The following is a 14,237-nucleotide window of genomic DNA, read 5'->3' on the forward strand; positions in this document are numbered from 1 at the left end:
ATCATGGCTGCGGAAACTCAAAGCGTAGGCACACTTTTAAAAGAGGAACAAAATATATCTAATCTATAAAGGATCATCCGGACATATGGATCAAGGCTGTACGTTTTCACTCATTTGTGCACCAAACTGTCACAATGTTTTGGCATATATGGCAGGAGATCCAGTTTTCTTCCGTGATTTCTACTGTCAACATAGTGACATTGGCTGTGTTCATTTTTGTTTATTATTGTGTGCATGAGTACAGAAGACGTAGACATTTTTCTAACATTCCCCCGGGTCCTAAGCCATGGCCTTTGGTCGGCAATTTTGGAGGTTTCTTGATTCCATCTTTCATTTCAAGACGATTTGGTCGAAATCGGGAGGAATATGTAAAGAGGACATCCAACCCTGTTTCGCCCCAAGTTGCTCTGATGGAACTTTCAAAAATCTATGGGAACATATTCAGTATATTTGTTGGCAACCAACTGATGGTTTTGCTGACTGGCTATGAAGTAGTCAGAGATGCTCTCTCCAACCATGCAGAGGTGTTCTCTGACAGACCAGATGTTCCAGTCATCACCATTATGACAAAGAGAAAAGGTATGGTCTCCTTAAATCTAGACAAGGCAAGCTGATTAAGACAATGCTTTGAGATGGTTTATAGCTGAAAGTATCTAATCATATGAGTAACGTGTTTTTCGGATTTTTAGTGCACAGTTTGTGTTGACAGAGTATGACAGAGATGTGTTTGTAGTTCAAAGTATCAAATAAGCTATAATTTATTTTAAATATCTCTCTCCACTAATTTGCAGGAATCGTTTTTGCACCGTATGGCCCAGTGTGGAGAAAGCAACGCAAGTTTTGCCATAGCACTTTACGTGGTTTTGGCCTGGGGAAGCTCAGCTTAGAACCATGCATATTGGAAGGTCTGGCTATTGTTAAAAGTGAACTATTGAGGCTCAGCAGTGAGTCTGGAGAAATGGGTGTTGACCTTACTCCACTAATTAGCAACGCTGTGTCCAACGTTATTTCTGCCATTAGCTTGGGACAGCGTTTCCACCTCCAGGACCAGGAGTTCAGAACTCTGCTGGATCTTATGGCCCGGGGCCTAGAGATCAGTGTCAACAGTCCTGCAGTACTCATCAACATCTTCCCCTGGCTTTACCACCTGCCCTGTGGGGTGTTCAGGGAGCTGCGGCAGGTCGAGGGCGACATCACTGCATTTCTTAAAAGGATCATTGCCAGACACAGGGACACACTAGACCCAGACAACCCAAGGGACCTCATAGACATGTACCTTGTGGAGATGCTGGCCCAGCAGACTGCAGCAGGCCCCACAGAGAACACCTTCTCAGAGGACTACCTTTTTTACATCATAGGCGACCTCTTCATTGCAGGAACAGATACCACCACCAATTCCATGTTGTGGATGCTATTGTACATGTGTTTGTATCCCGACATCCAAGGTAGAGTTGATACACACTTCGCTGGTGACAATATGACAGCATTTTCTGCAGATGTGTTCCCATTTCATGATCCCCATCCTAAAGTTTTAAAGTTTTTTTGTCACAGAGAAAGTTCAGGAGGAAATTGATGCAGTGATTGGCCGAGACAAGTTTCCATCACTGACAGACAAAGGATGCCTGCCATTCACTGAGGCAACCATAATGGAGGTCCAGCGGATGACTGTGGTGGTTCCTCTTGCAATTCCTCACATGGCCTCACAGACCACAGGTGAGGAAGTTAGTTGTGCACGGAATTCTTTGAACATGAAAAACAAGAAATGAAACCAGCCCTGATTGCAATAACCAGGTTTGGTTTCTTTACAGTGTTCCGGGGTTACACCATTCCAAAAGGTACGGTGATCATCCCAAACCTGTGGTCTGTCCACAGAGATCAATCTGTTTGGGACAGTCCAGATGACTTCAATCCTTCAAGGTTTTTGGATGAACAGGGAAAACTGCTGAGAAAAGAGTATTTCATTCCATTTGGAATAGGTAGGATATATTTGATCATGTTATAATCATTATTTTTCTTTCAATGACTGAATCCTGTCTAGATGTGTTGTGGTGATGAAAGGCTCTATGAAACATATTTTGTATACCCTCACTGATCAAGTTGGTAATGACTACCATATAACCATAGCATGCTCTCAGTGACCCTTAATAGGTAGCCTACACTTCATTAATGCTACAGTAATTCTCTATCATGTGCGAGCATTTCCGTGCATACAAGAATATATAGGCAAAGGTTCTGTTGTTTTTGAGACCAAAACTCAACAGAACAAGTGAGTAACAACTGAGTAACATTTCATAACCAATTTGAAGGTATTAGAAACTATTGATCTCCTGGAAAGAACTCGGTGATCACATGTTGCACCAGTGCTCCAAGATGCAGTGTTTATCTCACTATATTACTATGACTCCATATATATACATGAATCACGATAACAATACATGTGAAGATTATCTGTTATTATTTCACCTGTCACGCTTTTTCTAGGCCGCAGAGTGTGCATGGGAGAGCAGCTTGCCAAGATGGAGCTCTTCCTGATGTTCACCAATCTGATGCAGGCATTCACATTTAGATTCCCCAAAGAAAAACCACCTCCACCCATGCATGGGCGCTTCGGCCTTACATTGGCCCCTTGCTCGTACACTGTTTGTGTGACACCCCGCTAGACACAACACTGACTGAAAGTGTTAAAGGTCAAGTCCACCATTGTAATGTGAAATATTTGTTAAATTCAGGAAATTGCTCTGTATGGTCCTCTAGCTTTCTGGTTTTGTGTGTAGTCCTAACTCTGTAAATGGGAAACAAAGTAGCTGAGACTGAGTATTACCAAAGTCCATTTAGGCATGTCCTTCCACTTGGTGGCCATATTGCAACGCACTTTGGGCACTTAATGGACATCTATTTCGGTCAGAACTGTGTGTGTGCAAGGGTTTACGACACCAACCTCACTACAGCGGCGAGATTACACCACATGATTGATACAATTTATTTACATTTTGGCCGCGGAAGGGGCGGGCTATGTGAAGACAACTGCCATATTGGTGTTACAATTAACCCCTGCATTTCTATAGAGGATTTTTTGAGTGCTGTGTGTCCTCATTAGATCGTCTCTGGCATTACCCTATTACAGCCAATAAATTAGTTGCTTTAGAGGGATGGAAGGAAGGGATTTACCAGAATGGCTGACTCCACCTTAAAATATAAACTGTTAGTTTGACTGACCCTGTCCAGAAGTGTTTGTCCCTGTCCCATGGAAGCTGAAATGCTCAAGAAGGGAGGTAATTCGGTGACCACTGACATTTCTTTTGGCTGATTGCCTTTCACTAAAAATGTTTGCACTTTAATAATATCAGGGAATTTCATTTAAAGATTTGCTAATGCTGCAATGCAATGTGTAACTGACATCTTGCAAAATTAAGAAAACTAATGTTGTATTGCACTGCACATAAGTAATGAGAAAACATATTATACAGTATCATTTCATTTAATCTTCTGATAATAAATTGCTCATGTATTGTTTGGGAATATGTTGAATGCCCTGGTTGGCACATTAAAAAATATTTTAGAAATGTTTTAAATTAGCGATAAATAAACCAAGTTTAAAATCTTGACTCATTTCCAGGCCTAGCCATTTCTTTTGTCTGTCCCAATCAAATGTCCTATTTTGTTGTATAATGTATACATTGATAACCCTCACAAAAGTTTGAAAAAGTAAAAAAGATAGATCTGGAAGGTGACCTCTTTCCAAAGGTTGTAAAGGATAGTTTATGTATCAAGAAATTCTCTGTACTGCAACTAAGTGAAAGGTCATGGACATAATTATAACCACGTGACCAGGCTCTGTATGACCTTCTTCCCAGTTTGTTGTCTGGTGAGGAAAATCAAGTCTCTCTCTGCCTGCGGTGTATCGTGTTTGCGTTGCCTTACGTTCTTGTCTGCAAAGCAGATATGGCTTTCGTTACCCACCAAATAATCAGGACGATAACATCATCTTCGGCCCGAAATGCAGCAATAAAACACGTAACTATTATTGGAGGTGGACAAATGGGCGCAGGTATTGCACAGGCAAGTTTAAACATCTGCATTAAAACACCCTGGTTTTAGCTAACGCGTTAGCTGATAGCTAACTAGCGAGCTAGTTCTGACAGTTGTGTACATGTATTTGGCTAACAGGAACTACCAAAATAAATTATTTGAACAGTTCCGTGATCCCAATTTCAGAAGTTATTTCACTTTTTAACTTACAACTCTGAAGGAACTTGGACAACGTTTTACAGCGTCTTGATGTCATGATGCCTAATGTCACTAAACGAACTAAAGGCAAGTTTGACTGACACCAACGTTAATGTTACCCTACGTTATCTCATTAGCAGCTGGATGGCTGCGTTATGATGACGAATATCACTGATTTTACAAATGAACCAAACACCTAGTTTTTAAAGAGTTTTTTATTTTAGCATTGGCGTAGACTAAGAGTTTGGGATTTGAAAGTTAGCCTGGGTGAACCCAAACGAGCCTGTTGGCAAAATTGAACTTGCTCTGCAGTTTGGTCTGGAAAGGAGCCCATTATGTCCATTTGAGAATAATCAAAAACCCAGGAGCGTGCATTTTGAAAGTAACTTGATGCAGCCCTATCACTTAAATGATGTGAAGGGTGGACATAAATGTCTGATGTCCCCTAACTCACAGGTGGCAGCTTCAACGGGTCATACAGTTGTGTTGGTGGATACAGCTGAGGACATCTTGAAGAAATCTGCTAAAGGAATTGAGGGCAGTCTGAAAAGAGTGGTCAAGAAGAAGTTTGCAGATAAGCCAGAGGTCAGTAATTGTATTTTAAAAATATGTGAATGCAATGTCCGGTAACAAAAGTGGCACACTAATACTTTGTTGGATCACCTAGCTTTGATTACAGCGCCATTTGTCACAGAGTTGTTCTAAAAACCTTATGAAACATCACAGCACTGTGCTTTTAGGGAAGAAGAAATCCATTGATGGGATTACCAAGTCATTCAGGTTATTTGCATAGTCATCTGGCTTCGTTTCATAGCCACACAACATTGCTGAGCCTAGAACTGGCCAACTGGGGCAACCCCAGAACATGAAACTGCCTCCAGTGCCTTGAACAATGGGCACTATGCATGATGCATGCATCACTTCATGTGCTTACTTTCATACGATGACATGCCCATCTCTGGAATAGAATAAATCTGGAGTCAGACCACATGGCATTTTTTCCATTAGTCCAAAGTCCAATCTTTAGGCTCCCTAGAAAATTAATACCTTTTCAACTAACCTCACTCAAGTGTTTTTTCTTATAGCTACACAGATGTTAAGTTCCAGTCTTTTGAGTTCTCATCATATTGTGTGTTAAAACAAATCCATCATGCATTCTACAGTTGGAAGCCTATGTTGTTTCAATCTTTTCCTGCCTGATTGCATGGGCATGACAATGTCAGGAGTCGTCTGGCTCAAATTGTGAAAAAGTGGTTCAGGGAGTATGAAGAAAGATTTTCACAGATGAATTGCTCACCATAAGTTTTGACTTTCAACCCATAGAAAGTCTTTGGGATGTGCTGAAGCAGACTTTACACAGAGGGTCGAGTCTCCTGTCATTAATACAGGATCTTGGCAAAAAATAAAACAAATGCTGTGAGGTTGTCTAAACAATGCCATGCTGGTTGTGAATCAGAGCAAAAGGTGGTCCATGAAATATTAGAGATGATATCATCATTGTTGTTGTTTATTTGTTTTAATCAGGCTGGGGAGGAGTTCATTCAGAAGGTTATGAAGAATGTGTCAACATCAACAGATGCAAACTCAACCGTCCAGAACACTGACCTGGTCATAGAGGCCATTGTGGAGAACCTGAAAATCAAGCAGGGTCTCTTTGGTGCTCTGGATAAAGCAGCCCCCCAGTAAGACAGGCCTACTGTAGATAATTAGGGGGGGAATTCTCCCATGTGCATAAGGGTGCGTAAGTTAAAGAAAAGTGCGTAACTAATCACATTTCACTCTACGCGAATTCACCCCTTCGCTTAAATCTGTCGTTTATGCGCAATAGAGGGAGGTATGCGTTTTGGGAGGAGCAACCCCACAATCTGGGCGTTTCTTATGTATACAACTCTACTGTAGAGCAGCGTTTATATTCGCCTGTCTCTTGATTTGTTTTTAATAGAGGCTGGTATTGTTATGCAGTCTCTACTGAAACTGCAGGAGTCAGTCTACAGCTTCGTTAGCATAGATAGCATGATATTATGAGAAGCAGCTGCCATTGTAGTGAGTTTTTAAATGATGGATCTACACACCTCAAGCACGTCTTGACTCTTAATAAACAAACCTCAAAGCAAAAGTGAAATTTCATGAAGTAAATTTTTGTTAGGCTATGTGATCACACACCATTATACTGTAGGCCTTCGCTATTCAGTTCACCATGCTTACATTTTCAAACTCAATGACTGGTTTGTGTTCTTTCTGGATTTAAATGGCATTCAGAAGGTCAATGAGAATGTCCACGTTTTCACATCAACCTAAATTAACGAGGTGGTGGATCAGTCTGGTTCTATTTTAAATAAATCACGGCTCTGTCATAAGGCCGCCTTGATATCGAACTCGCGCGCTGTGGGTGTGACAGAAGCGGGATTGGGAGAATATGCATTACTAAAGTGTGTTTAAAAAAAAAAAGAAATTACGCGTGAATAGGTGAATTCCCCCCAGATGCTTTAATACATTCACAGATGCACATTTGAGGTTGTGATATAATTAGAGAAGTGTTTCTTTGTTAATTCTTTTTGTGTGTCTTGGTGTATTGCATCCTACAGACACACAATCTTTGCTAGCAACACATCCTCTCTTCCCATCACGGATATTGCAAGCTCAACGGCAAGGCTGGATCGATTTGGAGGCCTTCACTTCTTCAACCCTGTGCCTATGATGAAACTTGTGGAGGTGTGTATCTTCAACAGATAGTCTTATTCTTGAATCTGAACATTGAGTCATATGGCAGCTTTGAGGAACACCTATCATGCCATATCAGGATGTTTTTATTCTTGAATAAAATACATTTTTAGATGCATTTTAGAAAATAACTAATATGAACTAATAGGCTATTTGTAACAGAGCCTGACGGTCAGTCATTTTAATTGCCTGTGAACAAATCAAAATCTCGAATCAAAACTTTTCGCATGTAAGCAGGGATTTCATTAACATTTTCAGACATATTTTAGATATACAACAATTCCATTATTTTCTAGGATATTTTAGTGTGACGGGGCCTGACCCATAACCTTGTTATAATTTAATGTCAGGATTTACCCTTGATCAATTTCCAAGGGGCATGACAAAAACTTGGGGAAAGTTGTAAATTCCTATTTATTTCTAGAATTTATCTTTAATGTCATGTTTTTAATATATTGATGTGGACAATAACAACTTGAAATTGTATGTAAAGTCTTTATCACAACAAAACTGTGAAAGACATAGCTCAGATTTGGCTGGGGACAGCCCATGGGGACAGAAACATTTCTGAGAGCGTAATAAATTACATATCCTTTTACAGAACAACTCATAGAAATCAATCAATCATTTTTGGATTAAACAAGTTTCATTCATTGAAACAATCCCAGGACAGGAAATGTACCTTTCTGGCAGAATGCCCCATGTTGCTAATGAACTTGTACAATGTAAATAATATTAAGGGCTGTAAAGGATAACTGCTGTATTTATTATGACTAATATAATATATGTAATATTTCTACTTATTTTTTGCAGGTAATCAGAACTGAGTCAACAAGTCAGGAAAGCTATGATGCTCTGATGGCTTTCAGCAAAGCACTTGGCAAGCATCCTGTGACATGCAAAGTAGGTCTCTTGATTGAAAGTGTTTGAAATTTTGAAATGCCAAAGTTAGACGTCTTTTCAGCAATGCAGTAAATAAAGTAACGTCAGTTAAGCATGTCATTTGTAGGACACCCCAGGATTCATTGTTAACCGCCTGCTAGTGCCCTACATGATGGAAGCTATCCGACTGTATGAGAGAGGTAGGGACACTGCACTCTGTACTGGTTGCTTACATCCAACTGGTTTTCACACTGTTTCATTTTCAATCTTTCAACATGTTTCAGTGCACGGCAGGGCCAACTTATTTCTACTTTCCAAGTGTGGGTATCCATCTGAAGTCCATTGAAAAATACATGAGGTGTAGCCTAGTGATATATATATATATATATATATATATATATATATATATATATATATATATATATATATATATATATATTATTTGAATTGTCATTTTTAAAAGGATGTGAACTTTTGTTAGACCTACATGTCAATACCATTGTCAACAGCAGAGGCACCTCCCAAGTATTCCACATGCATATATCCTGATTACTTAAACATCAATCTCATTATACAATGACATGCCAGGGTAAGGGGTGGGAGGGGGGACAAGGTTCATATCTGGGTTACTGCAAGGGTAAGATCTGGATATGAATCCAGGTTAGGAAAGGGGTTGGAGGTGATGAAGCCCTCGGTATAATGGTCCCGGAAGACACTGTGATACACACCCTGTGGGTGTACTAAAGCCTGAAGTGTTTTCAAATTTGAGAAATGTTTCTGGCTGACACTGTTTTTTGTATAAAACATTTAAACTGTTTGCTTTAAACTGTAAACAAATGGCAAGCAACAAGGCAATTGCCACAAACTTTTGCTCAAAATCTATAAAAGCAACGCCTACTGACCAGTAAGTTACTATCAGCTTCATTATGTAATACAGGTTAATACACAGACCCCAACTAGTCTGTGAGCGCCTTAGTCACTGGCTCGTGGTTCGTTGCTACAGCTAAAACCCACATAACGTTTAATATCTTTTGCCACTATCAAGTGGACAAGACACACACTCCTAATTGTCCAACGCAAGAGTTTGCCATTATCTATAAAAAAAATATATTAGGCATTGCCGATCTGCTGCAGCAATACTGACAGTACATGACAAGAGTGGCAGCCAACCCTGCTCCACTGGGATGTTTCTGCTCCACTCACAGGCCCTAGGCATATGGTCAAACAAAATGAGTAGTCACTGTCTTACACAAAATGTCCTATCAGTGTTTTGTTGTGGCTGTCTTTGACAATTCCCTGATCGCTTAAAGTGTTGAGAACATAACTACTCCACAAGGCCTGTTATCATGATGTTTATCCTTAGGTCACGGATCAAAAGAGGACATAGATGTTGCCATGAAACTGGGTGCTGGCTATCCTATGGGACCTTTTGAGTTGCTTGACTATGTGGGTCTGGACACTGCAAAGTTCATCATTGACGGTGAGAGGTTTTTTTTGACCGTCTACTGTGATTCATCCGTAGATGCGGTGTAAAATAGTAAATAATGTTTTTCGTTTTCTTGTGTGGTTATAGGTTGGTGTGCAATGGAACCAGACAACCCCCTCTTTTCCCCAAGCCCCATGTTAAACAAATTGGTGGCTGAGGGCAAGTTTGGCAAGAAGACTGGAGAGGGATTCTACAAGTATAAGTAACAACCCAGTTTTCCTTAAAGCGGATAACTGGAGAACAAAGGCTACAGCAAGCTCAAATGGGGAACCTCAGGTTAAAAAATAGACACTCATAAAATAACTAAAAACATAACGCATGTGCCTTACCGAACAACAAAAGTCTTGTCATTTGTGAGTCAGTCTCTGTATTTGCCTATACACCTTTCAGTTATATGAATGCATGAAATGGCATTAAAGCATTTTCTGAAATAAGGCCTCACAGTCAGCTTTTTTCATTGTCATTGCATAGATTTATGGTTTTATGGACTAATTTACAATGAATGACATGTTTGTTAGCTCTACGTTCCCTCTTGGCGTTCCTCTGATGTGCAAATGTGTCGATTACCTACATACACCAAGAGGTCAGAATCAAGACTTACCCTCGGTGGTTCCTCATTGGTGGAATGAGTTGCCTAGTGTTCTGTGTTCTTGTGGTAGTTTTGGCACTTTCAAGAAGTGCTTAAGGACTCATCTGTTCACCTTACACCTAATTCATTCATTGAGTATTTCCCATACAAGGTTATGGTTTGTTCATGTATTTTGATATGTTATGGTATGGTATGTTTTTGTTAATATGGAAATTATTTTCATTGTTGGAAATTTTGAAATTGACAAAGGGGGAATTCTTAGTTTCTAGTTGGAAACGAGAAGCAAAATGAACAGGAAAATATCACTGCAGTTTACGAGATAAATAGATAGATAGATAGATACTTTATTGATCCCCGAGGTGTAAATGGCTAAACTATGCACTATGTTCGATCATGCACGAGATCTCTTATAACAGTGATAAGCAACATCATACCAGCCCCTGCGGGTGATACATTTTACGTATTGTTCTCGTGCTGCATGTCACTTAACAATCCAGCAGAGGGAGACCAATACTAGTTCCTCCCCAAGAAACGAAAAGTGCATTGATCTGCTAGACGTGATGTAAACAAAACGAAGGCTGTACTTAGGTAAGATTCGATGCCGATAAATTCATGACATTTTGAATTTATTTGGCTCAGTGGTAGCCTATGTATTTTAGTGCCTGCCTTGCTATAGTCTATAGGGCCTAGGTCACTGCCGTCTTGACCCATTTAAAGGAATTAGGTAGTTTAATTCTGACAGGATTATTTGACTCATTGCCAGATTATTTGCAATAGTTGTGGGTGCATGTCCTAGTTTACAAACCAAACATAATTCACGCAAGGATGATCTTATCAATGGCAATCTTGGCAGCAGCAACTGCAAACTCATCACTTGCGCATGCCAACCGGTTTAATATTTCAGGATTTTACATGAACGCGTGCTCTATTCGTCAATAGTAAGTCTCTGGCCCCCCAAACCGTTGGACATTAGACCCATGCGCGGTCAGACAATAGATATAAGACCTCTCGCCTAAGGACCAGACAGCGGGTAGCATTACAAAAGCGAGGCCACTCTTTGTCGGAGAGGGGCTCCTCCTTTCCCCTGTCACCCAGCATCTTTCTCCTTCACTCTCCACCCAGCAAGCCTGCAGTAGCCTGCTCATCATCGTCGACAACATTGCGGCGTGAGAGTAGCCCAGCCCAGGCGCTAACTTTAACCTGAAATTAACTGCTGTGATGATTTTGCTCAAGGTGCCGCACAGATATTGTAGATGTCATGACTAACCGCAGTAGCCTACATACGGAATAATGAAAACGGTTTACTGTTTGGATGATAGACAAAATCAGGAGCACGTTAACAAATTTTCGACGTCTGTTTTGGAAGAATTTTTATGCTTCGTTGGATAGCTTGTCCTTTGTCACCTTCTGACATCTCTTACGATAATCATTAAGGTAACTACCTATCCTAAACGTTACATTAATTGCTGATGCTATGAAGCCAGAACCACTATCTATGTTTTGTAGCCTACACGAAATTATTATAGGCGTGGAACATTTTCAACGCTAGCTAGTAGTAGCCTCATGATTAGTGTGAAGATTTTTATTTTTAGATTTTGACAGATGACTGTTGGTAGCTTTCACTCTCATTATTGTGTTGTAAGTTTTTAATCTAAAGAATCTTGGTGTGTTTGATTGGAACACCTGACAGACCCAGATGCGGCTGGTGTCCCCGCTTGTTGCAAAGACTCCGTCCGTGGCCATGTAGATTGGAGCCTAATTGCAGCGAGGCAGTTCCACTTTTTGAAGTTGATGTGCAAGGTAGCTTTTATCAAGTCGTTTTATCAGGTCCAGTCAGAGGAAATCAAGCAGTTTATTGCATACCGACAAGCACCTGAATAATATTATAATGTTAAAATTGTTTCCCTATCATATGTCCCAAATAGAATAACACCTTAATACTTTGATGGAAACTGTCCACAGCGCTAATGAAACCGGCACCCTGTGAAGAACAGATTCTTGATAGATAATAAGCACCATAAAACAACAGAATAAAGGCTTGCAGTGTTTGTTGCAGAGCTGTTAACACATGTCTGTGATTCTCTGTGATATCCCCTCATAGCTACCTTTCTGGGTCAAAAGTTGACTGGGAGAGGCATACTTCACTGCACAGTCATAGGCCTTTATCTTCTGTTCATATTGCGTAAACTGACTAAACTGAACTGACCTTACAATCTGCCAGGATTCAGGACAAGCCAAAATAGCCAGTAAGCATGGTATGCTGATCCAAAAAGTTGAAAGTTGTTTTTGGGTTGATTCTGTCCCAATCTCTCCCCTACTGAACAGACGCAAGTGTGGAGAGGTGGACGTGAGGATAGGAGGTGATGCAGCTGGCTCCAGATCAGTGGTGTGGGGAGGGGGAAAGCTGGGAGCCAGTCCTGCGGGACAGAGGAAACAGCAGCCGTAGGGAGGTTGCCAGGTATCAAAGTCCTCAGGGTGAAACCTCTCCTGGAGGGAGGTGTGTCCTGTGCAAACATGCCCATGAACTACAGTTCTTTTTCCACCTTTGACTAATGGTCCCCCATGCAGGCAGACATCGCTCACAGAGAAGGTATTAATCTGGCATTCGTGTGAGCGATCTCTTTAGAAATGAGCAGTGGTGGACGAAGTACACAAATCCTGTACTTGAGTGAAAGTAGAGATACACATGGTCAAATGTTACTCCAGTAAAAGTAAAAGTCCTCCTTTTACATTTCCACTTGAGTGGAAGTACAAAAGTACTTGCCTTCAAATGTACTTAAGTATCGAAAGTAAAAGTCTTGAAATGTGTTATGACTAATACAGTTGCATTTACTATTGTTGAAATGATTCGGCACAGACATAGGCATTCATTAAGCCTTTCTCCTCCATTCAAGGACAAAATCAGCTAATAATTGTTGTAGAAAGAACTAAAAACAAGCTAATGTGATATCTTATCTTACATATTTCAAAGTAACCACATTTTTCTTTGTTGAATGCTTTACAATTTCAGACCAAATCAAGATGTTTCCTTTTGTGTTTGATAGTGTCAGATTGTCTATCATTGTCTATCATTTGCTCGATGGCGTCAAGAGGCTAGTTATGCTAACATCAATATTGTGAAAAGGGGTCAACAAGGTACAGTAAATAGTGGATAATAACATAGGTTAGGCAACACCATTATTTAAAGCCTAGCTCGCTTAATAGAAAATATACATGTAACACATGTATTTGGACTGTCTTTTTTCCAAAAGGAACTTCAGCTGTACTTCAGCTGTCACAAAATGTAGTGGAGTAAAAAGTAAGATATTTGGCCTCAAAATGTACTGGAGTAAAAGTAAAAAGTTTAATAAAATTGAAATACTGAAGTAAAGTACAGATACATGAAAAAGCGACTTAAGTACAGTAATTGAGTAAATGTACTCAAGTAATGTCCACCACTGGAAATGAGAGTGTTGGCAGCGTGACACTAAGGTGGAAGTCACTATTCCAAAGTGCCTTTGCCCTCTCTCCTATGAGAAGTTACTGCAGAGCAGCTCTCTCTTCCATGATTTGTTCCACAGCATGCAGAAGTATTAAGAGACTGTTTAAACCAATCAAGCACACGCCCATCCAGTGGCTCTGCCTACATTCAAGAATTTGTGATCCCAGTAGCACATTTAGAGTATGCTACTCGTAATCAGCACTGGGGTGTAAAAAGTCATCAGAGAGTTTGGTAGTAGAGCACGTTTAGACTCTCATACACACATACCACTCACACATGCATTACCATCGTCTCCTCTCTCTTAAGACCATATTTTATGCTGGTTTCAGACTCAAAGGAACGCTCTGTTCTCTGTTTTACTAAGCTCAGTCCTGATCAACCAAACATGTCATTCCCTACCTATAGTCATCACAGTAAAAGTTGATAATGTCTGTCTGTTGGACCTATCTGTTTTGTCAGCCACATGGACATGAATTGCGCCTAGAGGCACTGAGATGACCTCATGTGCGCTGTCTTGGTTGGCTTCATTGTGTCAGGCAGGTTGTTTGCCGCTGGCTCTTTTGAGTCATGGACTCAAATTGCAGTGTGATGTGATGGGTTCAGTTGTGCTACAACCCTGAAACATGTACTCATATACTCACACATATACTCTCACACAGGCACACACAATTGCACTCACACACACAGACTATTTTCCACTGCCCTGTCCCACCCCCTTGGCTCTTGAAGGAATTCCTCAGTGCTGACGACCTTCCCTCTCAGCGTGGGCTCAGGTGATTTCATCCCTTAACCTCAGGCATTCATCACACACACACACACACACACACCTTTGAAGGAACTGAAACGCCATA

At 40.6% G+C, this 14,237-nt stretch overlaps 3 protein-coding genes across 5 annotated transcripts in view; all 3 read left to right on the plus strand.

The window, feature by feature from the left end:
* The first annotated feature begins 1 nt into the window (after position 1).
* On the plus strand, positions 2-3,605 carry LOC121712843 (cytochrome P450 2U1). Its single transcript, XM_042096936.1, has 5 exons — positions 2-579; positions 792-1,445; positions 1,552-1,713; positions 1,809-1,976; positions 2,482-3,605. Exons 1-5 carry the CDS (start codon positions 135-137, stop codon positions 2,658-2,660), a joined length of 1,608 nt encoding a protein of 535 aa, XP_041952870.1. The 5' UTR covers positions 2-134; the 3' UTR covers positions 2,661-3,605.
* A 238-nt stretch (positions 3,606-3,843) lies between these two features.
* hadh (hydroxyacyl-CoA dehydrogenase) lies at positions 3,844-9,747 on the plus strand. 2 transcript variants are annotated; one of them, XM_042107462.1, is made up of 8 exons: positions 3,844-4,059; positions 4,684-4,812; positions 5,752-5,909; positions 6,813-6,939; positions 7,762-7,851; positions 7,958-8,030; positions 9,194-9,310; positions 9,404-9,747. In XM_042107462.1, the coding sequence occupies exons 1-8, from the start codon at positions 3,943-3,945 to the stop codon at positions 9,520-9,522; spliced, it is 930 nt and encodes a 309-aa protein (XP_041963396.1). In that variant the 5' UTR covers positions 3,844-3,942; the 3' UTR covers positions 9,523-9,747. The 2 variants fall into 2 exon arrangements, with proteins under 2 accessions (XP_041963396.1, XP_041963402.1); XM_042107468.1 differs by lacking the exon at positions 3,844-4,059 and adding an exon at positions 4,279-4,314.
* Positions 9,748-10,929: 1,182 nt separating this feature from the next.
* Positions 10,930-14,237, plus strand: part of coro2aa (coronin 2Aa) — a 33,083-nt gene continuing 29,775 nt past the window's right edge. The window contains exons 1-2 of one of the 2 annotated variants that reach the window (XM_042094625.1): positions 10,930-11,339; positions 12,231-12,363. The gene's annotated coding sequence lies outside the window, so the exon portion shown is untranslated. The remainder of the gene's footprint in view (positions 11,340-12,230; positions 12,364-14,237) is intronic. The other variant, XM_042094616.1, reaches the window with a different exon arrangement.

Source organism: Alosa sapidissima, chromosome 1 (assembly GCF_018492685.1).
Source record: "Alosa sapidissima isolate fAloSap1 chromosome 1, fAloSap1.pri, whole genome shotgun sequence".
Classification (NCBI taxonomy): Eukaryota; Metazoa; Chordata; class Actinopteri; order Clupeiformes; family Clupeidae; genus Alosa; species Alosa sapidissima.

Coding starts and splice junctions, on each gene's coding strand:
- LOC121712843 (XM_042096936.1), top strand. CDS start 135: ATGTTTTGGCATATATGGCAGGAGATCCAGTTTTCTTCCGTGATTTCT. Junction 1,714..1,808: donor CATGGCCTCACAGACCACAG/GTGAGGAAGTTA, acceptor GTTTCTTTACAG/TGTTCCGGGGTTACACCATT. Junction 1,977..2,481: donor TTTCATTCCATTTGGAATAG/GTAGGATATATT, acceptor CGCTTTTTCTAG/GCCGCAGAGTGTGCATGGGA.
- hadh (XM_042107462.1), top strand. CDS start 3,943: ATGGCTTTCGTTACCCACCAAATAATCAGGACGATAACATCATCTTCG. Junction 6,940..7,761: donor CTATGATGAAACTTGTGGAG/GTGTGTATCTTC, acceptor TATTTTTTGCAG/GTAATCAGAACTGAGTCAAC. Junction 8,031..9,193: donor TATCCGACTGTATGAGAGAG/GTAGGGACACTG, acceptor GTTTATCCTTAG/GTCACGGATCAAAAGAGGAC.